General features: G+C 34.2%; 2 protein-coding genes across 5 annotated transcripts; one reads left to right on the top strand and one right to left on the bottom strand.

The window, feature by feature from the left end:
* Window positions 1–6,838: 6,838 nt before the first annotated feature.
* On the top strand, window positions 6,839–24,728 carry LOC114298736 (aldehyde dehydrogenase family 3 member H1-like). 4 transcript variants are annotated; one of them, XR_014364619.1, is made up of 11 exons: window positions 6,839–7,312; window positions 9,648–9,716; window positions 9,819–9,915; window positions 14,964–15,170; window positions 16,373–16,488; window positions 16,613–16,717; window positions 16,810–16,982; window positions 17,089–17,179; window positions 18,051–18,200; window positions 18,794–19,096; window positions 24,406–24,728. XR_014364619.1 is itself a non-coding variant. In XM_028243349.2 (10 exons), the coding sequence occupies exons 1-10, from the start codon at window positions 7,097–7,099 to the stop codon at window positions 19,022–19,024; spliced, it is 1,455 nt and encodes a 484-aa protein (XP_028099150.2). In that variant the 5' UTR covers window positions 6,839–7,096; the 3' UTR covers window positions 19,025–19,293. The 4 variants fall into 4 exon arrangements, 1 of the variants encoding a protein (XP_028099150.2); XR_014364618.1 differs by lacking the exon at window positions 24,406–24,728 and adding an exon at window positions 21,398–21,820; XR_014364620.1 differs by lacking the exon at window positions 24,406–24,728 and adding an exon at window positions 19,773–20,301.
* Window positions 19,793–20,610, bottom strand: LOC114298737 (uncharacterized). The gene is made up of 2 exons (XM_082918483.1): window positions 20,468–20,610; window positions 19,793–20,240 (listed from the first exon to the last, which is right to left on the bottom strand). Exons 1-2 carry the CDS (start codon window positions 20,608–20,610, stop codon window positions 19,793–19,795), a joined length of 591 nt encoding a protein of 196 aa, XP_082774609.1.
* Window positions 24,729–25,554: the final 826 nt, after the last annotated feature.

A 25,554-nucleotide genomic window follows, 5' to 3' on the forward strand; every position in this document is an offset into this window, starting at 1 on the left:
TTTTTTGGAAGATTTTTTTCTTCTTATAAATAGATAGAGACTTTCACAATACTTTCTAACTCTCAATGAAATTTCTCACAAGAAAAGATCCTTGAAAAAGAATTTTTTTTTAAAAAAAGTTTATATATATATATTTGAAATAAGAAAGAAAGAATAAAAGAATAGTTTCAACTTATGAAAAAAAGAGTCAAAACTTCTCATTTTTAGCAACTCGGCCATCGTGAATAGGTCGAACTATGCGACCGTTCAATCGGCTTTTCAGATGATTCTCCTCAAATACGCGGTATAAGAGGGTTGATCGGACCAGAACTTTATCCAATCGACGATTTAACTGATTGAACGGAACAGTCCAGTCTAGTTTTTAAAATCTTGAGTGAAATCTTTAAAGTTCCGTCCAAAAATTTCAAATCTTAGCAATTAAATAAATAAAAAAATTATGGATTAAGGTGAACAGAAATGCTTCCTACCCCCACTGGGGGTTGACCCCCAGTGAGGTGTCACTGGGGGATTGGCCCCAAAAAAACAGTTTTCTTTTTTTTTTTTTTTTATGTTTTCAGCGAATAGGGGGTCGCCACCTCACTGGGGGTCGACCCCCACTGGATGTATAAATCACGGTTGTTAAGGTGAATTACTAAAATCTCAAAATATGATTTTGTGAACTGTTTAGTCCTTTTTTTTTCTTATGAACCCAAAAGACCCATTAAAGTGGAAATTATACAAAAAAATAGTCACTTACACGTTTAAGTTTAATTCTTAAGGAATAAAGTAGGTTTCTCCAAATGGAAAATTACACATTTTGACAATCTGTACTATGGTGGTCTTGGATTTTTCCTCATTCTGGAACAAATTCTACATTATAAACAAAAACATAACACTCCAATATAGTACTCTAATAACGTAATATTCCAATGTAATATACCAAAAATTCCAATGTAATATACTCAAAAACTTAATATACTTTTCCCAAACGTAACAACGTAATACTCTAAACTTTTCCTAAACGTAACACTTCAATATAACACACAAAAATATTTCTTAGTGTACTTTTTTCAAGCGTAACAATGTAACACTTCAAACTTTTCCCAAGCGTAACACTCCAATCAATATAATCTCAAATGTAACACTTCAATATAACACACATAAAAATACTAAAAAATTACTTAGTGTATTTTTTTTCCAAATGTAATACTCACAATTTGAAATTATACATTTACTCAAAGCTTTCTAAGGAATTTTTGTACTTCTTTTGGAATAGTTTGAAAATCCCACACCCTTTTGGAATGGCTTGAAAATTTTCACATCTTTTTTTTAGAGTGTTACACTTGAGTATTACATTTGGGAAAGTACACTAAGGAATTTTTTTGTGTGTTATATTGGAGTGTTACACTAACGATTTTTTTTAGAGTGTTACATTTAGAAAAATATACTAAGGAGTTTTTTTTTGTGTTACATTTGAGTGTACATTAAAGTGTTACAAATTGAAATTATATATTTATTCAAAGCTTACTAAGGAGTTTATGTATTCCTTTTGAAATATTTAGAGAATTCCATATCATTTTGAAATATTTGAAGAATCTCATATTTCAAGTCATTTTGTACTCCTTTTGAAATGTTTGAAAATCTTATATTTCAATCCATTCCAAATTTGATTCTCATAGGTTGTGTATCTTACCTTTCTCGTACAAAAGGAAAAATAAATAAAATAAGGAAACATAATAGAAATAAAAGTATAACCGTAAATCTAATTTTCAAATAATATATTAAATTTATATTTTCAAAATTAATGGGACTAATTGGTCTATAAGAAAACTCGTAGGACTAATCGGATCACCATTCCTCAAGATGGAATTCATAGGTAAATTTTCCTTGATTGTTGTTATATCCTAAAAAATTCCATAACTAATTAACCTATTTCACCAAAATATTTTTACAAGATCATTGATCTATGATTGCTATTGTACGGGTGGAAAATATTCGTCGCCTTTTCGTACTCTTTGCTACCAAGCTTGACTTGCTTTAATAGAACTCTGTCTCACTGTAAACAAACAGGGGTGAGCTACCTGGCGGGTGGATTGCCGAAAAACCCCTTTCGACGATCAAGTTAGCTTTCTTGAAGGAGAATAGAGAATATAAAGCACTGTAGAGAGAGAGTGGCTAAAGTTGCTTACCCTCAGAGTTTGCTCGCGCCTCCTTTTCTAGGCTGGCCATGCAACCCCAGATTGTGCTCACACTACCTCTATTGTTCTTTGTTGGACGTGTGTCTGTACTGCCCTCTCTATTCCACACACGTGTATATGCTCAAATTGCCAAACAGCATCGTCCATACCACCAAATGGTATTGACACATACCATGAGTGGATTTCCCTCATATTGTCATTGGCCCACGTGGTATGTCCAACCGTGCCATTACTTGTGGCCTAGAAGCATCGCTTCGATCATGCTGATGATGAGTTGAGTTAGGCCGGTCTCACGATAGGAACCGCATTCAATCACAGCCTTAACGGCATCATCTCAAGTTGGTCAAACGTAGGCGTGCCATTCGTCATCTCGATCACATACCTAGGTCCCAAGGTGCGTCTCTTTCAACGGTCTTGGCCCAAACCGTCACTAGCTCGGTTGACGTGGGCCCTGTTATCGCTTCTAGAATCGCGACGGTGGAGGTAGCTCAGCCTAAGGCCATGCGCTATGTTGGTTTAGCATGGCGCCATATTCCACGTGGGTTTAGCTCGACTCAACACCACGTTCCGTGTTGGCCTAGCTCGGCCCAATGTTCGGTATAAATCCCCCTCTCACCTATAATTTTGTTTCATTTTTTAATATATTTTAAACAAGTAATTTTGTTTCTTTAAACCACCAAGCTATACTTTCATAGCCTAATGTGGAATTTTATACTCTTTTTTTTTTTGGATAGTGTATATCAATATACTAAAGGATTCAAAACTCTTTTCAAATATTGATGATGTGTTTGGTTAATAATTTTAGATAGAGATTTTGAAAGAAAAAAATAAAAAAAGTATGTGAAATTAGATAAAATATAGTTGTATTTCATTTACATTTCACCTACTATATATATATTTTAATCTTTTCAAATTCCTACCTAAATTCATGAATCAAAAATAACATAAAGTTGGGTACATTACTTTTTTTAATTTTTTTTCCCTAAATTTTTTGAATTAATATTACTTTTTAAAGTTATGTACTACAAACTCTTATCACATATATCACTTCAATAATAATGATTGAAATTTGTTTTAGTTGCTATATCAAAGATTAGTAATAGAGTAAAAGAAAATGTGTAGATCTTAAAGTTTTAAAGTAAAAATTATGTTAGAATTTGTTCAAATGTAATTATCTTAATATTTATAAATATTTTTTATTGATTGATAAAAAGTATCGTAAACATTAAAATTATTTTTTATGATATTGAGTTATTAAAACATGATGTATTATAGTTTTAAACTAAGAATTGTTGAAAAAACATTGACTTGAACTAGAATTCTAGACTCATTTTTAATATTTAATTTAATATTGAAACCCCAAAATTAGCTCATACTGGTCACGAACTGATAAAGGCAATTTTTAATGATCAACACAAATTTTGAAGATTAGGTGAATATTTTATTTTATTTTTTTTTAAATTTTTTTTTAGCAAAGATAGTGTCAGTATGTTAATATAATTGTTAGATTACAATTAAAATGGTTCACCGCTGGTCTATCAACTCAAAATCTTGACCTCCCACCTAGGGAAACTAGAAGGTGTGGCTAGTTAACCATTGGGCCAGACCCCAATGTCTCTTAGGTGAATGTCACATTGACATACATATTGATTCGACTAGCTTCTAGCTCACTTTTAATGTTTAGTTGAATATTACACGTCGATCCTAATGCATTTTCCTGAAAGAGTTATGATACAAGACAATTTATAATTTTGAGTAGACAAATTTTTGATCTTTACAAAATAAGAAAAAAAATTAGTATATTATCGTATGCTAAATTAAAATTACGAAATTTATAAACAAATGTATTTATTTTATTGTAAATATATTTTTTGTTATTTTTCTTTAATTTTTAACAATTAAATTATGACATGTAATTTTTTATTAAGAACTTATAATACACAATTAATGATAACAAAATAAAAATCTTCCCTTAAAAAATAAATAAAATTCAATTAATTACAAATTATTTTTACTATATATTTTAAATAAATTTTATATCATTATTGTAATTTTAAAACTATTTTTTGATTATTTATTATACCCCTATATAGCATGGATAATATGCTAGTGGTTAATATACAAGTAAACACAATATACCCTACTATTTTTGTTTCTTATTACAAATGACAATGGCGATCGCAACAGTGCAACCATTCCTTGATTCTTATCCCTCACTTTCATCCCATTAATTATTTAACTTTAATTTTATTAATAATTTTATTTAAAAAATAATAATAAAGTCTACCTTAATAAATTAACAGTAAAGTTCAGTGGTGCGAAAATTCATGACTCGAATAGCTCGAATACGTTAAAACGACGTCGTTTTAGAGATAAAATAACGTTGTTTTGATACATTCGAGACATTCAAATTATACAAATTTAAGTCCCCAAACATTTTTTTATAAATTAATTAGCCGAAAATTAAATTTGTAAAAAATTCAATTCGGGCTTATGCTCACATCGGGCTACGGTAGATAGGTTCGAATTACAAACAAAACTTGGGCCACGAGTGATGATGCAAACACTAATTAATATATTAATTAATAATATATTATGTGAATTTTACATTTATATGAGAAATTTAATAAAAATTTTAGTAAATCTTTTGGTATCTAAAAGAGTGTTGGGAATGATTTAAATAAGTATATTTTTTTAATTTTTATAAAAAGATGTGTAAAAAATAGAAAAGTGATATAACTAAAAAAAATAAAAAAAGTATATTTTTGTAAGGGTTGTCAAATAGTACCTAACATTACTCATCTATATAAGACCATCTCTAACAGTTCATCAAAGTTGACACTAATTTTAAAATCTGGTGAAAAAGTTACTGTTTGGCGCTCCAACGGTTGCACCAAATCGATATCAAATTGAGATTTCAGCAAACGATTCATCAAACTGAGGACAGAATACATATTGCACTAAAACATTGTGTGTGACCGTTGGAGCAGAAAAGGTTCAGAATTTTACACATGGTGGTCGACCACCAGGATGACCACCTGGTCGACCCCTTGGTCGACCACCCGGTGGACCAACCGGTCGACCAGTGCATGAAAAATTGGCCTGCGAAGGTAGGTTCAAACAGTTCAAGAAGGTAAAAATAAATAAATAAATAAATAAAATTTGGCTTTACTGGTTGGCCAACTGGTTGACCCACGGAGGTAGGTTCAAACAGTTCAAAAAAGTAAAAAAAAAAATATATATTTCTCCTAACCGGTCGACTATCCGGTTGTCTTGAAGGAGATTTGATGAAGGTGAACCGTTGGAGCATTCAGTATCAAATTGAGGACATGGCTATTTTTTTACTCAGATTTGGTGAAACATTTGGTGAACCGTTTGAGATGCTCTAAGATAGGGTAAATTACACTGACACCCCTGAGGTTTATATTTATTGCAGTTCTCCCTCACATTTGAGAAATTACACTGACCCTTCTATTAATTTAATTTTATGTATGATGATCATTACGGTGAGGGGAGAACTGTTATGAAACTTTACACCTCATGGGACAATCTGTAATGAAACTTTAAATCTCGGGGAGGGGATGTAATTTCCAAAAGGTGAGGGGGGAACTGTAATAAATATAAACCTCAGAGGGTGTCAATGTAATTTTCCCTATAAGATATATGGTTACAAATTTTAGTAAAACGTTTGGTCTCTAACATTACTCATTTAATAATTCATTTAGGATCACTAACCATTTTTATACTCATTCTGTCTCTAAATATTAGTCTATTATTTTATTTTTTATTATTTCAAAATATTAGTCTATTTTAAAAAATTAGTGACTAAAATAATATGAATTTTCTATTTTATCCTTATAACAATTAATATTTCTAAAAAAATTTATACTATTTTAATTTTAAATCAAAAAATAATTTTGAAAATTAATTGGTGTGTTTGGTTTCAATTTTCTGAATTTAATTTTCTGAAAATTGAGTTTTTTATTTTTTGTATTTTTCTATTTTTAGTGAATATTTTTAAAATTTTAATTAATTTTTTTTTTACTTTTTTGATACACTTTACTTAGATGTATCTAAAAAGTAAAATATTTATAAAAAAATATTTTAAAAAATTAATAAATACACAAGAATATGAAAAATATACTAAATTCTCATTTTTTTTAATATATTTTTGATATCTAGTAAATTTTTTTAAATTTTTTTCAAAAATATTATATTTTTTAAGTATATTTATGTTAAATATATCTAAAAATTTTAAAAAAAATTACTTAGAATATTTAAAAAATTTAGTAAAAGTAAAATATAAAAAAAAAAAATTATAATTATAAGTTGAATATTTTTAAAGTATGATAGTTGTATTAGGGTTCGTTTGGGAAGTGGGTTGAGTTTTTAGTTTTTTTTTTACCATTTTAATCTGAGATTAAAAGGTTTCGTTTGGAAAGGATTTAGTGAATTATTTGATTTTTCTGTAAGAGGAATTATCATGAGTTAAATGTAATATTTTATCTTATTAAATTAAAAATTTTATTTTATTTCTTGTGACCATTTTAGCCCCAAAAAAAAAAACTTGATTTTTGGCTTCCCAAACGAAGCCTTACAAAAAAAAGTTAGATTCTCAAGAAGGATATCCCACGCTCGAATGCAGTGCGTGGGAGTTGAGCGGGGAGTAATAATTTGGTAAAGCCAAGCCAACTAGGGAGAACCCCACGCTCGAATGCAGTGCGTGCAAAACAACTCGTCGTTTTGTCCCCGTCTTTGAGGATATCCCTCTCTCTCTCTCTCTCTCTCTCTCTCTCTCTATATATATATATATATATACACACACACATATACTTCTCTCTCTATATCCACAGTCGTTTCTGCTCTCTCTCTAGATATATATCTATATCTGCAGCGGTTGTTGTGGGAGTGTATTGGTAATGGCGTCTGAAGATGAGGTGTTCGATACGCAAGCTGCAAGGACGCTGGTGAACCAACTCAGAGGCACGTTTTCCACCTGCAAGACCAAGAGCTACGAATGGAGAATCTCGCAGTTGAAGAATCTCTTGAAATTAGCCAATGATCACGAGCAAGACATCATCGACGCTCTTCGCTCCGACCTCTCCAAACCTCCGCTCGAAGCATATGTCTCCGAGGTCTCTCTCTCTCCCTCTCTCACTCTCTCTCTCTCTCTCTCTCTCTCTCTCTCTCTCTCAATTTTCATCGATTTCAAGCTTTTCAAATCCATTAGATTCTGTATATATGAATATCTATATGTATCGGTATATTCATCGCTGGTGCAATTTCGCTTCTGAAGTAAGGGTACTGAGATCAAAATGAAAGGTAGTATTTGTTGGTTGAATTCACCTTGTGAATAATTTTGATCTGGAGTTTGAAATTGTTTTTTTTCCCCCCTAACTATCTCAGATCGTTCTTATGCTTTCGTAGTTGTCTTGCTTACCTACTAGATAAGGTCTGGTGTTCTGTGCTTGTTCAATTCGTATAATTAGTTGAGATGTAATTCTCATTTCTCTTATTCGAGATCTAAATTGGCCAATTTTTTAGTTAATTTTTGAGTTTGTTTATTGGTGCGACATAGTTGTGGAATTTCTTCAATGACTGCGTTGATAGACTCGGTCTGTCTTTTGATGACAATATGTTTTGTCATTATGCAATTGATGATTTTTCCTAAGTTTTGATGTTCAGATAATTCCCTCTGTCCATGTTGATGCTAAAATAACTTGATTTTTCTTGATCATATTATTGTTTTGTTGTAGTTTTGATTTGCTTTCTACACAACCCATGTTGAATTTTTCTGGGGAACAAATTTTGTCATGTGTACTATCTCTATGTAAGAGTACTGTGAGCTGTCAGGACAAGCAGGATGTAAGCATGGAATTGTTTCCATAGCAGCCTTTATATGAGACATGAAGAATTTGTTTGTAGATCTGGTAAGAGCATTTATTACACACCTACATCAGCTTTCTATAACAAAAAGTTGGGTAACCTTTAGGTATGTCTCAAATTGGGTAGTTATTAATTGCTTAGAACAAACCCGTGGGGTGGGTTCTACAAGTTAAATGCCTTGGCAATATAAATTTGTGGTCCATCCATCTTGACTGCACCTAAAATATAGTTTGACTGATTTTGGTGGCTCTAACAGTTCCTTCAGTTAAGAATGAAAGAACCTGACGTTTCAGAATCTGGGTTTACTCCGCCTTAGGATCAGTGAGAGATCCAATGTTGGTTGGAAGGTATGAGGCATGATTAAGTCAATCCGCATAGCATGTCTAGTTGGGAAAAAAATATTGGGAATAATTTGAAGAAAATTATTGAGGGAAGCACTTTTGTAAGTAGTGCACTACAATTAGTTTTGTCAAGAATTAATATTGAATTTCCCATAATCCAATCATTATATGTAAATTGCTAATCGGCCCTGCTGGGACCCCCAGCACCCCCACCTCCATGTGGGGGGCTGGCAATGGATGAAAAAAAAAATAATAATAATAATAATAATAATAATAATTTTTTTTGGACCAATCAGGAGAGACCCCCAGTACCCCCACTGGGGGTCTCATGCATTTTCCATTGCTAATATATGCTATTTCTGAATTTCTAACGATTCTACTATATTTTGGTTTCTTTGTCATATGAAAAGGACACAAAATTTGAGGAATAATGAATGATTTGAAATGTTGTCAATATTTGTTGTTAAGCCTTCCAAATTGTAGGAGAGTTTGCTTCACGTATGAAGGCACTAGGGAGAAATAATATTTCAGTAACTTTTTTTTTTTTTTTTTATGACCGGATGTCCGGGCCAGTTTACGTGCACCTCGACTAATCCCAGGACCCACGCAAAGTGCTCCCTCCATATAGATCAGACAAACCTCAGGAAGAGTCCGCGGGCATGGCCCCAAGGAGTTGATAACACCTAATGGGCGTTGAGCCTGAGACCTCGATGGAGCGCATCCCCAACCTTCAAGCTGCACCCATTAGACCAACTCAAGGGTGAGAGTTGAGCCTGAGACCTAGAGGGAGCACACCCCAGCCTCCAAGCTGAACATATTAGGCCAACCCCTTGGGGTTAACAGTATTTCAGTAACTTTGACTTGATGTTTGCAGTTTCTTATTGGTTGTGGACACCACTTCTATTTAAACCAATTTATTCCTCTGCCTTTAGACACTTCCCACATTCAACCTTTAATGTGATATTTGATAAGAATTGGAAAGCCTAGTTTAATTAATATTAAAGATTTTAATTAGTGCCATGTATTGTTTTGTTATTGAACAAAACTTTGTAAATAGTTAATGGTTTATATCAAGTTGAGGAAGAAGTCACTATATAGAAAACTCACTTACTCTTGTGAAGGTTTTGTTGCAATAACTTCTTTTGTATGGAACTTCTAAATGTAATATATTCGTGCCTGTTTTATAATTATTTTGTTTAATGTTTTCATCCTCCGAATTTGATGGACATTTTTTATGAATCAGATCGCTATGTTTAAGTCCTCATGCGAATTCACAATTAAAGATCTAAAACGTTGGATGATGCCGGAAAAGGTAATTTGTTTATAGACCTACACCGGAAGCTATTACATACCATGTTGTATTGATAGTCATTCGGTCAGCATGATATAATGCAAATCTTGTCATATTTTTCAGGTTAAAACCTCAATAACCACTTTTCCTTCATCAGCAGAAGTGTTTCCAGAGCCATTAGGTGTCGTATTGGTGATATCAGCATGGAACTATCCTTTCTGTATGTCAAGTTCCTTGCATCTTTATTATCCTTCAGTAGCCAACTTACATATTATATTTTCCTTGTCCCAAAAAAAAGAGCAAAAGAGAAAAATTATGATTTGCATGATGGTTGAATATTCATTCCCCTTTTGCAATTGTTTGTTTCATGTAATATTCATAAACGTCCACTGGTGCTTATGTGTTCTTTCATCTTTTCTGTTGGCATTGTATCAAATTCATGGCCTGAAAGCAAATTGGTAATACATTATCTGCACTTCTGGGCTGCATTTCTTTGGTGTTACCATCCTCATCATTATCATAATCCTTATTTTCTTCCTTCTCTTTGTTGGGCATCTCTTTACTTTTATGTGGAAAGAAGACACTACCATTTATTTGTGCATTAATTAGTTTGTCACTTATTAGAAATGTGAGACAAATATCCCCCGTCTTGGAGCCATCAAGAATTGTGTGATTTTGGTTGCTTTCAGGATCCACGAACCTTTAATAGGATTGAGGAAGAGAAGTTGGTGCTATTTTATGCTAGTCTTGCTAGCCCTGTGGCATCTAACCAAGGAATATTCTTTTGGTGTTCACCTCTCATAATTGACTTGGTGAATCTTCTTTGCTCTATTGCAGATAATTTGTTTGTCTATGACCCTGAAGTGAATTTCTTGTATAATTTAGAATATGTTAGATCCATGAACCTTAAATAGGATTGAGGCTGAGAAGTTGGTGCTATTTTATGCTAGGCTTGTTAGCCCTGTTGCGTCTGACCAAGGAATGTTCTTTTGGTGTTCACCTGTCATAATTGACTTGGTGAATCTTCTTTGCTCTGTGGCAGATAATTTGTTTATCTATGACCCTGAAGTGAATTCCTTGTATGATTTAGAATATGTTAGATTTTAACCACTTGCAATAACCAAAACCTTTGAATAGGATTAAAGCAGTAAAATTGTTGACTATCTATTCTAGATTCGTTGTAATTATCAAACAAGGGAAAAATATTGTTCAGTGACCTTTATAATAATTCTTGTGTCTTCACTTTTTTATGTTGCCTCTTTTTTATTTTATTTTAATTTTTTAAACTAAACCCAAGGACCTTCAGCTGACTACTACATTGCACATTTTCTAGTCAGTATCTTTTGGAAGTTTTTGTCAGACAGTCCCCTGAGCATTTCTAGAGATGAAACCAATAAAAAAATGAATGATCATATTTACTCTATGTATTGTTGTGGTCCGATCTTGTTCACCCTGATGAGGTGTCAGGCAAAGAGTGATGCATGCTATGGCAGTGCTGCCAAACAAAGTCTGATTCTGTTTTTCTAAACATGGACTGGATCAAACACTTGAACTGCTGGTACCTTTGACCTGTCCCGGTTCAAAGTTTTTAGGTTCTCAATCATGAAGCAATTTCACTGCATGTGAAAATGTCCAAACTTTTTTTATTTTTTCTTTCTTTGCTGTTTTACTTTTTTTTTTTTGGGGCCAGTATATACATCCTGTGTCTTATATTTCATTCTAAAATTCAAATTAGAAATGTTTATAATTTTTAATCAACATGGGTGTACCATCTCTATTTTTATTTTTTTGTTATTTAATGTTATATATTTAATGTATTTTATTTTTTCCTTTTTTGCGGCTCTGTGGACTGTCTAATTGAGCTGAAAAACTATGATTGACTTCCTCTAAGAACAATGGGCACTTCTAAGAAGGTAACATGACATGTTTGATACTGTGTCGGACACTGACATATGACTCAACACTCATTAGACCTTCCAAATGCTAAGACGTACATAAATTCATTACAAGTGTGAATTAACATAAAATTCAATGATAAAATAAAAACAATGTAAATTCATACTTATTTTCCTTTTTTAGACTTCAAATATTGTTATCCTTGACCTAAATATTCATATACATGACATATAATGGTTAGTTATTCTTATATATGGCATATAATAAATATATATAATTATATACAACAATGATTCATCCCCCCTTTTCCTCCCACCCCCTTTGACCCCCTCTCTCTCTCATTGGTTATATTTTCTTTTTCTTTTTCTTTTTTTTCCTGCTCCTCCAATCACCACCCGCCACGTGGCAAAGGGGGGTGAGGGGGTGACCCCCAAAAGGGGGTCCCAAGCATTATTCAATTATATATTTTACATGTGTCCCTATGTGTCATGTCTACATTTTAAAAAATGTTTTTCATGTCAGCGTGTCCGTGTTGTTTCATGCGTCCGCGTCCATGCTTCTTAGGACTTCCTTTATGGGTTATGGTTGGGGCTCAAATCATTTTCCCGAGTCTCAATGTGTTATAAAAGGTCGAACTTTTGTTATCTGAAATCATTACCCTAGAGATTTTTAACTTTCAAGACAGAAATATAAATTCAGCATTTAGAGGAGAACCAAAAAGTAAGTCTTCCTTCTGATAGGCTGTTAGCTGCACATATGAAAACACTGACTGTATTCATTGAAGCCACATGTACCAATTCTGTAAACAAGTCTTCTTTAACCAAGAAGCTTATAAGCTTTGAAAAGGTACATTGAGTCCAAAGTTAATGTATGCTGTTTTAAAACTCAACATGCTGGTCTTGCTGGAACCTGAGTGGCCGTTGCATCTCTGTTTTGGTTGACAGAAAATATCCTATATTTCCATGTATGATGTCCAAATCTATGTTTAGCATAAGTTTTAACTAAATTTCCAATTGTTACCTTTGGTCACTTAACACTAGCAGTTAGCCCAAAATTAATGTATCCTGCCGCTCTGGTACATTCTCAGTCTATCAAAAATCTTCTACTATCTAAAGGCAACACGTGTGAGATATCTACAGTTGATTCTTCATAGTCCTGCCCTTTGTCTAGATTGTAACTTGAAAGGAGAAGAATCCCACACTTACTGGTTCATATCGTGTACATAATCCTTTGACCAATCACAGCTGTTGCCAAGTTTTTGGTGTTTAATCTCCATTTTTATTTTTGCAGTTAGAACCCTCATCTTCAGTTAGGAATATTGCGGGAATATCTTGAGAGTTATAAATCTTCTTATAAAATCAAGGAGCATCACAATGCAGTTGTGTTTATTTATAGATAACAAATGTACAGTTACCACTTGCACAGGAAGTGTAATATCTGTTTTAATACTGCATGTAAACTTGTATCTTACTGCCATTTATCAAGTTGCCAAATGTGTGATTATTTGTATGAGAAAATAGACTTAACCATTAAGCTTTAAACTTCTCATTCATGTTGACGGTAAGACGTAATTCTCCAGGCTATAAATATTGGTTGGTGTTAACTTGTTATATAAAATTTGAAATATTGTATATTACAGCTATTGTTTGGCTCACTGAATTATAGTCCTCGTTATTATTAGCAATTTGAATGAGCTAAAACAGGGCAAATGTCCCTATACGTAAGTTCTCCAAAACTTATAGTTTACTCTCTACTTTTCCTATGTGCTTGAGATATATGTCTGATAAGGCTTTCACCTTCACTTGGCCAAAAAGAAGGTAAGACTTTCCTGTCTTTCTTTGTGCAGATTGGTACACTAATTAATGTATTTTCCTATCATTCATTCAATTTGGATTTAAATCATGTTAGATTAAATTGTCTTGTTCTTTTGTTAAAATAGGATGAATGGTTTTTGGCTTAAACCTTGAATGAATCCCTCTTGCTGGATGCTTTGTTTTAGTATTTCAGTTAGCCCTTTAAGTGCTCTGAAGTTTTCAATACCCATTACATTAATTTGAGAATTCATTATTTTGGGCATCAGACAGTTCTCATGAAAAACTTTCATCCAACCTTGTTTCAAGTATTTTCAACCTGTGGTAAAGTTCGTAGCACTTGGTACTTGTAAATGAACAATGAGGGCTGCTGATTTCCTGTACAAAGCTTTTTGATAAATTCCTTATTTTCTGTCTGAAATGCATTTCTTGTCTTGGCTCATGCAAGTTTTGTTTATCATTGTTATAGATTTTGACAAACTGATTTTTTCTTGTTATGATAAGTGTCTGGGTTTTTGAATCAGTTATTTTGTAAGAACAAGCTCTGTTATCAGAATCTTACGATTCACGATTCGATTCACGATTCGATACGCAATTTTTGCAAAATCGATACGAATCTATGAGTGAATCTATTTTGGAAGTGAATCTCAAGTGAATCACACGATTCACAATCGATTCACGATTCGATTCACTTTTTACGATTCATGCAATTTTTGAAATTATTGTTTTCAACTCATTTTTTCTATCTTTTTAGTGAAAATGACATAATACAACTTCTAATAACATTTAATACCAAAATAAACAACATATATATATGATTTGTTGTTATTTTAGTGATCATGGAGTTTTTTATAGGATTCAATCAGATTTAGTCAGACCTAACATATTTTTAACTTTTCTTCTCATTTTTTTCCCCTTCAAAAAATTGTAATATATCTTCTAAAGATGTTTAAGACTAAAGTTACACTATGAATTATCTATTACTATTTTATTAAATTGAATATTACATATGTGAGGTCAGTTTTACTTTTTAAAATGTTTTAGGCTTTAAAATAAAATATACTAAATAATTCTTTCTTATTATTTGTTCACTCTTATTTAGAAAAGTATATATGCTTATTATCCAAATATCAATATCGTTGTTAACTATTGTTACTTTAGAAATTAATAGTTTGTCTATTTGGTTATTATCTTTATTAAGAATGGTTGATAAAAAATATCTAAAAAATAAAAAAAAGGTAAGATAGTGATTTTACATAGGAATCTTTGTTAACTTCTTACCTATTAAATTACGTGATTATCATTCAAAATAACATTTTTGTTGATTTAAGTCTAAATATTTTATATTTATAAGATATATTTAACATCTAAATGTGTAGATATATGTTTTTAAGTAATTTAGAAAAAGTGACCGAATATTTACGATTCACGATTCGATTCGATTCACGATTCGGTACGAGGCCATTTCGATTCACGATACGAATCCCGATTTGACAACTATGAGAACAAGATTAAGGACTAGCAGTAACTTCTTTCTTTTTTTGTGATCTTTCTTTTTCAGTGTTATCTCTTGATCCAGTCATTGGAGCTATTGCAGCTGGCAATGCCGTGGTTTTGAAACCATCGGAAATTTCTCCAGCCACATCCTCACTGCTTGCAAAATTAGTAGGGGAATATATGGACAGCTCTGCAGTAAAAGTTGTTGAAGGGGCAGTTCCTGAAACATCTGCACTACTGGAGCAAAAGTGGGATAAAATATTTTACACAGGTTCTTACCAAATCCATCATTTATGGAATTTCATGCAGAGCATGTTTTGGGCATCATGGAGTGAAGTTTTGGAATAATTTTGAGTCTTTATTTATATTCATTTCAATTTAGTTTGCTGCTGGACAGATTTCATATAACTATATTAAGTATTAGTAGTTTGGAGAATTTTGATAATTTTGTTATTTGCTGGATATGGGTTGTTATTTGCTGTATGTTATTGTGTCCTTTATGGAGTCTTAATTAAGTCTAGAAATTATAACTGCTAGAACCTACCATCCAATAGGGCATTACCACTCTCTCTCTCTCTCTCTCTCTCTCAGCAACATCACATAAAAACCTTTTGACATTCCCAGAACCTCACGTATTAGTAGAGCTACAAACACCCAGATAGCCAAAAACCACTGATCACCATCAAAACCAACAATTACCTGACCATCACTTTACTAACATTACTGATCGCCACCATTTTGTGTCCAATTGAACCATCCAACATTCACTACTACTATAGCTTCCAAGTCTCTCTTACCACCATTAGAATGCCTTGCTGACTTCATACCTGATCAATTTCTGCAAAGAATTTTAAAAATTTCTGAAAGCACTGAGATGAAAGTAATTGGAAATAAACAATGGTGGATGCGGTGGTTTACTGTGAATGAGGTAGGGTGTTTGAATAGGGATTTTGTGTTTGTGGCCTGCTTGCAGTAGGAGGTGGTTGGTCAATTTGATGGGTGGTGATTATTCTCTCATATTGGATTATATATGACACAGTCCGTTATTTATTCTGACTTCATAAGGAAATGAGTGCATCATTCCTTCTGGCCAACATGCTGGTCCATGAAGTGGCAAGGGTGGTTGAGGAGTAGGGTGAAGTGGTTTTGGTTGTGAAAGTTGTGATTGTAGAGGTTGTGCTAGAATGACACATTCTTTATGGTTGTAGGTTGAAATATTTATATGTAAATACAGAGAGAGAGAGAGAGAGAGAGAGAGAGAGAGAGAGAGAGTGGTGAATATTGGTACACAGTGTTGTGTTGCTAACTTGTATTACCATGCCAAGTAAGCTTTGCACTAGAATAATCATATGGATGCAGACGACATTGGCCTTGAATAGTGGGAATTTTTATGCTTGATGCTGTTTATAATTTATGTAATATCTCTTAAATTGTTGTGTAATGTTATATATAATCAAACTAATATCTTTGTAGGCAATGGAAAAGTGGGACGCATTGTGTTGGCTGCTGCGGCAAAGCATCTTACACCTGTTGCTTTGGAGCTTGGAGGAAAATGTCCTGTTTTTGTTGATTCCAACACCAATTTGAAAGTATAGGTCTTTCCTTTCCTTCAGCAACCTGACTTACGGTGCCAAATTCTTGTTGCAAATTATGGTGCCATGATTGCCAACTTTCTGTGGAATGTGCTAACATAAAATTTTCTGAATTTCCAAGGTCACGACAAGGCGGATTATAGCAGGCAAGTGGGGACTAAATAATGGGCAAGCATGCGTTTCTGCGGATCACATTATAACAACAAAAGATTTTGCTCCAAAATTGGTAAGGTTGGCCTTATGTGAAGAAATATGGTATCATTATATATGCAGATATCACCCGTTATATTTTTGCCTATTATGCAACTCATTCTCCAGATAGATGCTCTGAAAGTTGAGTTGGAAAAGTTCTATGGCAATGATCCATTGAAATCAGAAGACTTGTCTTGCATTGTGAGTTCCAACCATTTTGCTCGCTTAGAGAAGCTCTTGGATGATGATAAGATTTCTGGAAAGATAGTCCATGGAGGTCAGAGGGACCAAAACCACCTGTGAGTATTACTGCTTATTTGTTCACTGTTTACCTAGTTCTATAGTTTGATTAAGTTTAATGGGATGAACCTTTTGTATCATTCATGATTAATTCCATTGTTGCAGAAAGATTTCTCCAACCATTTTGCTGGATGCTCCAGAAGACTCTCTTATCATGAATGAGGAGATATTTGGTCCTCTGCTTCCCATTGTCACGGTAAAAATCTAGACAGACCATTCAGTGAGTTTTCATTGTTTTATGGAATATACTTATGATAGAAAAGACGAAGAAAATTATTGGAGATATTTTTTTAGTAGCTTTCTTAGAATCTAAACAAACTGATGCATTAGTAATTGCTAAAAAATTCATTTTGGGGGGTCTTTTCAAACTTGGTTTTTGGTGATAAATTAACATATTACCCTTCTAGTGTTATGGAGCCCTTGTAGGGACACTGGAATTTCTGAAAGTATTGAGGGTAAAATTGCGTCTTCACAAATTTGCTAAAAAAGCTGATTTTTATGGAGAAGCCATCTCAAACAGGCCTAGTGGCATGAAAGCAGCATTTATGTGCTTGCAAGTGAGGGGTTGGGAGTTCCACTCCTCAGAGCTAATCTAACAATTAACCAGATCAACAAAAAATAAAAAAATAAAAAAGGTTTTGGCTTTTTCAGCAAAAAGCCTGTTTATTTAGTTCTTCCAAAACAGGAGACATTTGGCATCATCAGTGCTGATGTAGTAATCTCTCTGACACTGAGCAAAAGTGGCAGACATAACTTCCATATGATTTTTTAAGAGAAACTGTAGTAATAGAAAACAAGCATCCCCTTTGGTAAACATGAGAAGTTTAAGCAGCCTTTGTCATGGACTCGATATAAACTTATATACAAGGAGGCCAGTGGTAAAAGCATATGTATTGCAAAAAAAAATTTAGGTGGTCGCTGTCTGAACCATAAATTCTTGGCTGGGAATATGGCCTCTGTAGAAAGTAAACATGGAAACAAAAGATATATGTTGTTTGATTGCTGTTTTGGTTCTTCAGCTTTTAATGAAGTCGTAAAATATAGTGAAATTCTGTTGGTTTGTTCAGGTTGACAGTCTGGAAGACAGTTTCAATATGGTCAATTCCAAAGAAAAGCCACTTGCAGCATATTTATTTACCAACGACAAGAAGCTCAAGGAGGAGTTTGTGAGAAATGTCTCTGCAGGGGGTTTGCTCATCAATGACATTGCTCTACATGTGGTTATTCTTTCCCGAAATCATACCATAAATAAAATCGTTTACATTTGCATATAGAGACCTGCATTCATGAGTGCAAGCATATAAACTTTCGTGGAGGGTCATGTCTCATGATAGATGACATCTCCAGTGCTGCTACCTCACGTGGATCCATGCTCTTTAAAATAAAATAAAAAATAATTAAAAAAAACTACTATGAAATGCAGCGAGGGCTAAATTGTGGAGGTTTAATTTGGCATTATTTGCATGAAGTTGCTCATGCTATTTTGTCTTAGCTTTTTATCATTGCACTGAGCAATGGCCTATACATAAGTGTTGGCATTAACACTTAATGCCGTGGGGCACTAAGAAGCCGCTTGACAAAAGTTTTGGTTGGAATCTTAGGGAAAATTTGAAATAGAAGTGTAAAAATGAATCTACTTCAAGTGAAGAGCACTGCATTTAAAAAGAATAACGCATATTGAACCTCTTTATGTAAGTTTCATAAGTTTGGGAGTTGTTTCGATCTACATGTTTATGTTCCATTTTAAATTTGTTTTCTCATTCTGAATTGATCGAGGACCTAAAATGCATTAAAAAACTTGATGATGCAGCTTGCAAACCCTTATTTACCATTCGGAGGAGTTGGGGAAAGCGGAATGGGTGCGTACCATGGAAAATTTTCTTTCGATACTTTTACTCATAAGAAGGCAGTGCTGTACCGAAGCTTTGCTGGTGATGCATCTGCAAGGTACCCCCCATACACACCCGCTAAACTAAGATTACTAAGGGCTCTTCTAAGCGGTAATATCATCGGCATTATTCGTGCTTTACTTGGGTGGTGAAAGGTTCAATACATTGGTTCAAGAATAAGATTACGAAAAGCTCTTTAACCGGCAGTACATTTGGATACACAGGTATAATCATGTATTGTGGCTGTGCCTAATTGCAAGTTTTCTTTAGCTCTTTGTATGTTTTGCCAGTTTATTAAAATTTGAAGTACTCAAGGGTTGATATTTCCTTTGTTTTTTTTTTTCTTTTTTTCTTCTCATGTCCCCATTTGAACAAATTTGTAGATATTAATAAAGAAAATGAAATTGTCTACCTTTATGAACTCTTAATTTTCTTTGAAAATCTTCTAGGAGGGGATGAGAGTCTTTTGTTTGTTTAAAATTTTCAGTCCTCGGAAATAAAAACAATGAAAAGTTAGAAAACACCCTAGTTAAAAAAAAAGTTCTCAAAAACAATTTACTAAAACAAGTTTAGTGTTTTCCAAGAAATGAAAATGGAAAACAGTTGTAGCTGGCATCAATTTGTTTAGTACACAAGTGGCAACAATATATATGTTGTATTGGTTTTTATTTCATAAAAAACACACAATGCTGGGGCCATAGAATCTTTCTGTAGATGCAAACCTCGGTAATAAAATTAAAATGTGTTCTTTGATCAAGTACTATCGTTTATCTTTGTCAATCTAGCACACCAGTTAAAATTCTAATACATGGCTGGGCATCTAATTTACAAAGTATTGTATGACTCTGTTTATAATCTTTTACATATATATTTTACAATGAAATATATTGAATTTGCTAGGTATAGAACCCAATTCATGGTCAACAAGAATCCTGTAAAATTTGAAAAACATTGGCTCGTTGTTCGTCTGTCAGTTCTGTAGGAAACTGAACTAGGAATTTGATTATCAAGTTTCCTCTGTTTCCTTCCTCGTTCGGCTTTGGCATGCCCTGCCCTGCAATGATCTTTTCATAGCCAGGCTGTATGATATCGTCGATCGTCAAGTTCATCTTCTCCCCACCTAACAGAGGGACAGAAATGTTGCAGCCAGTAAGAGCTTTCACCAGCGGTATTTCCACTCCCAACTCCAAATCGTCACCTTCTCTCCGAAACAATGGGTGCCTTTTCTCTCCAATCACAAAGATTATGTCAGCTGGTTCAGTGCCAGGTGTCTCGTTTCCCATACCTTCGAACGTAATTTTTGTTCCTTTTTTCCATCCTGGCTTCACTTTGATTGTTAGCATTTCTTCGTCTTCTTTTACTGTTTGGCTGCCCAGAAAAAATAATGCACAACATTATAAAGAGTAAGTGGGTATTGAAAGCTTGGTTATGAACTTGGTGCAAAACCTAGATAGTCAAAGCCTAATTTGTTTCCAACCTTGGTTTTGATCTAATTGTTTTGCAATTTTTTGTGCAAAATGATTTCACTTTATTTTTCATGTGTGAATAATTTACCACACAAATAATAACGCAACGCGCACAGAAAAAGTACAAACCCATTGCTCGTTATAACGTCTCTTGTGATCATGATCTTCTTGACGCTTCCAAAGCAGAACTCCTCAAGGGTGCACTCGAGGTTCTTCTCGATTGCTGGTGGTTTGATCAACCCTGTTGAGTTTGAATACATGATGGGTGTCATTACCTTCCGCTTTGAAACACTCCTTGAGAGTGAACCTCCTCCGCCTGCAGGGACAGTAGATGTGGAGTTGTTCCGGCTCGAGCTCCTCGAGAGTGAGCCTCCTTCGGGGGATGCAGTTCTGTTGCCATTCTTCCGGCTTATGCTTTTCAAGAGACGGCCAGCTGCCACCACAGGCGTCAGGTTTCGGCTCCGCCGGCTCGTGCTTCTTGAGAGAGAAGAGTTTCTTGAGAGATTATTAGGGCTTGAGCTTCTTGACAAGGGAGAGGGACATGGCGATGATGTAAAGTAATTGTTGACCCTATGATTAGGAGATCCCGGATCATCGCCGCCTTGCATTCCCTCGCCGTTGGATCTGAAGTGATCATCGACGCAATTTGTGGCTCTTCTTTCATTGCTTTGATCGTTCAAATCCTGAAATTAGGGTACGCAAATATTCATTTGCATGCATGCATGTTCGACGTAGAAAGCTATAGGCAAGCAATGGAATGCATAATAAATTATTTGCATATCAAGATTTTAAATTTCAACAATTGTATTTGTGTTCTTTGTTTTAGGCTCCTTTCTCAAACATATCTTCGCATGGATAGCCTATTGATTAAGGGGTGAATTACAAGGCGAGCTATAAATTCAGACGTTTTGAGTTCTCGTCATTAAAACGAAAAAAGAAAAAAGAAATAAATTTACAGGAATTTTGGAATTGCTTGAAATTGAGATTCAAATCCAAATCTATGAACATGTAAAAATGTATGAATGTGTACCTTGAATGTTGATTTGAATTTGTCATCAGATTGATCGGGCTTGGGTTCGTTAGGAGAAGGATGCTTCTTGTCATGATGGTGATGTCGTTTTGAGACGAGTGATCCATATGCTTTACATAAACCTCCTATGCCAAACATGTTACAGACAACCTCCAATGGTGAGAGAAAGAGAGAGAATTATGAAGTATATATCCACAAAGAATGCATGCATGGTTAGCCAAATATATATAAGAATGCGTTTTGTGAGGCCTTTTATTTGCTAGATCAGTTAAAGGAGATGAAGAGCTGGCTCTATTCGTTATCTATTTATTTTTAATAATTAATCATTGTCTAATAATTAATTACACGACTAAAACAATAATGACGTGTATTCTCGATGGCCTGTAGTTGTATTCTTTTATATGCGTGTATTTTCTTTCCTTTTTTAAATACATATATTTTTAATTTTTTTTATAGATTTAACTTTGAATACTTTTTTTTTTTTTTTAATCAATCAATAGGATATAATATTTACTATTGGACACATATTTTAGGTGTGTTGTGCTCAATTAACATGATGTGAAACTAATATTTTTGTCAATTTTTTATTTTTAATTTTACAATACAATAGGTAAAGGGTTATAATTTTGTTTTATTTTGATCAGCAAAAAAAGAAGTTTTATTGATGAAACAAAGCAATATGCATGCCAAACTTACATCAACAAAGTAGGGAAGTGTACTGAGCATCAAAGTTGACCTCAACAATCCCAACTAAGTTGGTACCGCAAAGGAAGCATAATCATATGCTAGCACTTAACCTAAGACTAGTGAGAAACCAACCAAAAGCGACCAAAGGAAGAAAGAAAAAATACAGCAATAAACCAGCACCAGTGTCAATGTTGCTGCTACTGCTACTCTCCAACCAAAACAATGTTGCTGCTTGTGATAACCCTATTCCATATTATGCTAATTAATCTTAATTATGATTGTGATTATGTATTTTAATATGATTTTGGATGTCATTTATATGATTATATGTATTTTGAACTTCTATCTGTTCACCGTAGGAAAATCTGTTGAACTTACTATTATGAACTGAAAATTGAAGGTCTTATCGGCTACTGAAACTGAAATTGACTACGCCATTGTGATTGGCGTAATTTTTAGAGCCTATGGTAAAATTTAATTGAAAACTGATTCGGATTAAAATAATTAGATTCAGAACGATTAAATTAGGCTTAATTACTTAGCCTTAATCAATTTGATTAGGCCAACATATATAAGTAGCCTATTTACATTTATGAGCCTTGTTTTTTAGCTCATTTCTCTTCCTTGGCTGAAATCACACTCTAGAGAGAGAGGGGGCCGGTTCTAGAGAGAGAAAGAGGGAGAATTGTGTGTATTGGCCCAAAGTTTGTGAATTTAGAAGCTTAACTCCAAGAATTAGCTAGAAATTGGGAGCTTGGAACTCCAAGGTGAGTGTTTAAGCATTGGTTCATAAGTTGAGGTTGTAATTTTGAGAATTTGATGTTAGATTATAATCAAAAGTGTGAGTTGAGTTGAATATGAAGTTAGAATGCACATGCATGCATAGAATTACCATAAATTGCCATGAATTGTATAATCTAACATGTAGCTTGTTAATTATGAAAAATTAAGTGTTGGATCATACATGCAAGTATGGTCTTGATGAGTTTCATGTGTGTAAGCATCACTTGAGCCATTTGAAATGGAATTAGAGTCAAAAATTAACATGCATGCTTGATTAATGGAGATATGAAGTTTGTATGAGGTTTGAATGCATGGGTTTTGATCATACAAGAGAAATGTTGATTAATTTGGGAATAAGAACATGATTTTGAACAGTTGACTTCATATTGGTTATGTTCTCATAGTATGTAATGTGTTTTATATGTTTTTATGTCCAAAAACTTGAGTTTTGAACCATTGGACATTGAGTTTGAGCTTCAAGAACAATTTTGGAAATTCTAGAATTTGGCGTGTTTGCTCGAGCAGGGAAAAAGGCCGCTCGAGCATAAAATGTTAGTTCCCAGAACTTTTGCAGACATTGATGTCCGCTCGAGCGCCAAGCCACGTAGTTTGACTTTCAGCTCAAGCGCCCGAAGTCACGCTCGAGTGTAAAAGTGAGGCAACCAATTCTTTTGCAAACCAAAGGGGTCCGCTCGAGCGACAGAAGCCACGCTCGAGCGGGGAGCCCTGTTTCAGAAATTTTTTAGAGATGATTTTATGTTTAGTTTCCATTCTCTTTCACTCCTAAACACTCTTAGACATACATTGAGCATTGTAAATGGACTAAGAAGATAAGAAAGAGACCTAAGAGGAATGTATGAGTTAAGAATGGATTGAATCGTTTGTGACCCATATGTGTTGTGTATTATGTAAGGTCGAGCACAAGGACAAATCCACCGGCAGAACACTATGAGTAATATCTTAGTAAAGATATTTTGAAGTATGTTATTTGTCCAATTGCTTATTCCTATATGAGTCTTATAAGCTTGTTAATTTGGATTGTGGATACATATTTGTTATGCCATATTGGTTGGGCCAAAGGCCGTTAGATACAATTGATTGGGCCGAAGGCCGTTTGACATGAATGATTGGGTCAAAGGCCGTTTGACATAAATAATTGGACCGAAGGCCGTTTGACATAAATGATTGGGTCGAAGGCCGTTTGACATAATTGATTGGGCCGAAGGCCGTTTAACATGAATGATTGGGCTAAAGGCCGTCGGATATGAATGATTGGGCCAAAGGCCATTTGATACGATTGATTGGGCCAAAGGCCGTCGGATACGATAGATTGAGCCAAAGGCCGTCGGACGCGAATGATTGGACCAGAGACCGTTTGACATGAATGAAATGGGCCAGAGGCCGTCTGATGTGCTCGGGCTTAAAGCCGTCTAATGTATTAGATAAAACTAAAGATGGGCCCAAGGCCGTTTGATATATATATACCTATTTTGAACTTCATTCATGTATTTTCTTTATTTGATATTATTCACTAGACTTTCGCTTACACTCACTCATGTGTATGTAGGTGAGCCAAGAGATGTCCAAAACCAACCTCGGTGAAATATGTGAGAAACAGTCAAGGTTTTGAAGAGGCAGCCCAAATGTCTCATGCACGAGACTTGTCTTCGCCTCTTTTGTTCTTTTGTTATAATTTTGCTACATTAGCGAAAACGTTAGACTACTTTTGTATATAAACTTTGGGTTTGACTGACTTAGACTTGAATGATCCCGTATGTATGGAACTTTGGGTTAATTTCCTTTTGATGTGAGTTATTAACGAATATATGTGAAATGTTATAATGTGCCATGTAAGCACAGCTCTATGGACAAAATTTTTAAGTTGCTTCTGTTTGGCCCCTTAACTCTGATGGAGTATATTTTATTCGGTTTGAGGCTACATGTAATCCCTTGATTACTGGCTGGTTATGACCTTAATCCATAGAGGTGGGTTCGGGTCATGACACTGCTGTTGGTCAATGACAGAAAGCAGCAATTGGTCGCCCACAAACCCAAACCAAAACATATTAAGAAATAGACAATCCCAACAGATTATGGCCCAAACCACTGAAAGTTGTTGTTGTTGCACCTTCTAACCAAAGAAACAAAAACCTCACAAAAACAAAACCAAGACTAGCAACCACTGCTGAGCATAGCAGTCCAATGTAACAGTCCACTGGTAAGCAAATCAGTCCACTGCTGAGCATAACAGTCTAACAAAACATATCAACCAACAAAACCTGTAGTAGAGCAACAAGACAGCATCAGCAGCAAAGCAACTAACTACACAGCATCAGCAGTAGGCATCAATACTTCAACACCAGAACAAAACAACTATCTATACAAATCAGCAAACCAGCACCCAGTGACACAACTATCTATACCAGCTTTTCCAAAGCAGACAAATCTGGTATTGCCTCATTAAATAAGCATTCATTCCTAATTTTCCACAATAGGAGCAACATAAACTAATAAAGAGATTATATTGCCTCAATGCACTTCAAATAGACTAGGCCACTTAGACTCTCATCTCTATCAATCAACACTCCCTTGAGTAACCCCTATATCTAACGCATCCTACCAAACTCACGAAACATCCTCAAAGCACACCCCTCAAACCACCTCCCAAGTAGAGTCTAATGTGTTCCAGATAGAAAATAAAATCATTCACTGTGAA

Source organism: Camellia sinensis, chromosome 3 (genome assembly GCF_055761805.1).
Source record: "Camellia sinensis isolate YWXY chromosome 3, ASM5576180v1, whole genome shotgun sequence".
In the NCBI taxonomy this organism is placed as follows: Eukaryota; Viridiplantae; Streptophyta; class Magnoliopsida; order Ericales; family Theaceae; genus Camellia; species Camellia sinensis.

Bases quoted from the DNA above. Each gene is read 5' to 3' on its own strand.
- LOC114298736 (XM_028243349.2), top strand. From the start codon at position 7,097: ATGGCGTCTGAAGATGAGGTGTTCGATACGCAAGCTGCAAGGACGCTG. The intron at 7,313-9,647 runs GTCTCTCTCTCT...TTTATGAATCAG, and splicing joins TCGAAGCATATGTCTCCGAG to ATCGCTATGTTTAAGTCCTC. The intron at 17,180-18,050 runs GTAAAAATCTAG...TGGTTTGTTCAG, and splicing joins CTCTGCTTCCCATTGTCACG to GTTGACAGTCTGGAAGACAG.
- LOC114298737 (XM_082918483.1), bottom strand. From the start codon at position 20,610: ATGACACCCATCATGTATTCAAACTCAACAGGGTTGATCAAACCACCA. The intron at 20,241-20,467 runs GTTTGTACTTTT...TTTTCTGGGCAG, and splicing joins GACGTTATAACGAGCAATGG to CCAAACAGTAAAAGAAGACG.